General features: G+C 44.7%; 1 protein-coding gene across 1 annotated transcript; it reads left to right on the plus strand.

The window, feature by feature from the left end:
* Positions 1-610: 610 nt before the first annotated feature.
* LOC122724005 lies at positions 611-1,102 on the plus strand. Its single transcript, XM_043958157.1, has one exon. It carries the CDS (start codon positions 611-613, stop codon positions 1,100-1,102), a length of 492 nt encoding a protein of 163 aa, XP_043814092.1.
* The last annotated feature ends 992 nt before the right edge of the window (positions 1,103-2,094 follow it).

Raw genomic sequence — 2,094 nt, forward strand, 5'->3', positions numbered from 1 at the left:
CCTTTTCCAGAATTCGGCAAACCCTAACCCATGGAGTGCTACACCACCTCCTTCTCCTCCAATAGAACCAGTAATTCCTGAAACTCAACCACCCAAACCTAATCCATCAGCAGGGAGCAAGGTTAAATTGATGGATTACCTGAAGTTGGATGCTCTAAAGTATAAAGAGGGTGATGACCCATTTGAATACATCAAAGTAGTGAAAATGATAGTTGATGAGTTAGGGACGAGTGACAGCAGAGCCACTTAGATAGCAAGGTTCACTCTAAAGTGCAAGAAGGCAAAGGAGTGGTTTAAGAATTATGTGGACCCGAAACTGGATGGCTTATCTTGGGAACAGTTTGCAAATGAGTTTGCAGGGTGCGCCTTTCCAGACAGTTCAAGGGAGTTGAAGGTAATAGAGTTTGAACAGCTACGACAGACTGAAGAAATGAGTGTGGATGAGTACACAGATAAATTTTTGGAGTTGCTTCAGTTTGTGGGTTAGGCTTATGATACTGACTAGAAGAAGGCTAGGAGGTATACCATGAGACTCCACTTTAGGTATTCCTCCATAATCTTAGCAGCAGAGAGAGAGAGTTTCCACACTATAGTGGATGCAGCCAGAAAAATGGAGGCTAGTGCCATCATACAGGGAGCAGTAAAACAACAGGTGGCACAGCCCTTGAGTTCCAAAATCTCGAGTACAAGAAGATTTGATCTCTCTTCTCTGAGTGCAGCTGCCAAGGGAAGTAAAAAGTGGAGTAGATCCACTAAAAAGACAAAGAAGAACAAGTTTTGGAACATGTTGAAGTCTGATATGAGAATGGGTAATGGTTCAAGTTCTAGTTCAGATAGCTCTGGATGTGTGAGGTGTAGTAAGCTACACAAAGGGCTTTATCGGTTTGGGACTATAGCTTGTTATAGATGTGGTCAAGAGGGGCACATGGCACGTGATTGTCCTAATGCAGCTAGGATGACACAGTCTCAACAGACAGCTTCTGGCAGCGTGGCTCAGCCAACAGCTTTAGCCACATCGCAGGGCAGAGGGCGAGGTAGAGGGAGAGGGACAACCTCTTCTTCAGCAGGTTCCCAAGGGGAAGGTCCTTTAGCCCCAACATAGATCTTCACCATGACATAGCAGGAGGCCAACACATCAAACACAATGGTGTCAGGTAAACTCACTATTGGGTGTTCTAATGTGTATGCTCTTATGGACCCTGGTGCCTCTCATTCTTTTGTTTCTCCAAAAGCCGTAGACAGTTGGGGTTTGATGGCTTCTAGGCTAGAGTGTCCTCTTTGGGTCAGTGGACCCAAGTGTGATCCATTTGTGGTGGAGTCAGTCTGCCGGTTCAGTCCAGTTATAGTTGAGGATGGGTGCCTACCTGTAATACCCGGCTAGACTCCGGTATCGGAATTCCTATCGTCCGGTGAAATCTCGGATGTCGGAAACCTCTAGAAGGAAAAAATCATGTTTTCATAAAATGTTTTAATGTATTTTAAGGTTTTAAGTGAGAAAGAAACTGAGTTTTGAATGGAAAAGACCATGGAGGCATTTCCAGGTTCGGCCGCTGAACCTCAAGTTCGGCCGCCGAACATGGGATAGTTTAGGGGGGCAAGTTAGGCTTCCAAAAGTGGCCCAGGTTCGGCCGCCGAACTTGCATGAGTTTTGGAGGCACTTTAGGCTTCCGAAGGTGGTCTGGCCAGCCCCTATAAAAGGGCTCCATGGCCGAAACAGGCGAGCTTTCTCCCCTATTTTCGGCCAACGGTGAGTCCATGCTCTCCCATGGTTGGTTTTGTTGATTTTCCTCAAATCTTTCAAGTTTTAACGAGTTCTAACTTGGTTTTGAAGAGTTTTGGAGCTAAGATCAAGTTTTGGAGCTTGGAGACCTAAGGAGCTAGATTTCTCCCATCTCCAAGTTTAGATCGCCTCCCCTCTTGATCTCCAAGAGGTAAGAGCAGATCCTTAGCTCATTTCATGTTTTAAACAAGTTTTATGAAAGTTTATGGGGTAGAAATACTTGTTTAGGTTAATGTTGAGTTTTTAGTTAATGTTGAGTATATGGTCAATGTGTGTTGTATATGTATGTTTGATGTGTTTTAGTTGAGGTTTAG

This window comes from Manihot esculenta, chromosome 7, assembly GCF_001659605.2.
Source record: "Manihot esculenta cultivar AM560-2 chromosome 7, M.esculenta_v8, whole genome shotgun sequence".
Classification (NCBI taxonomy): domain Eukaryota; kingdom Viridiplantae; phylum Streptophyta; class Magnoliopsida; order Malpighiales; family Euphorbiaceae; genus Manihot; species Manihot esculenta.

What these genes read in the sequence shown, in the direction of transcription:
- LOC122724005 (XM_043958157.1), top strand. Translation starts at nt 611, where the DNA reads ATGGAGGCTAGTGCCATCATACAGGGAGCAGTAAAACAACAGGTGGCA.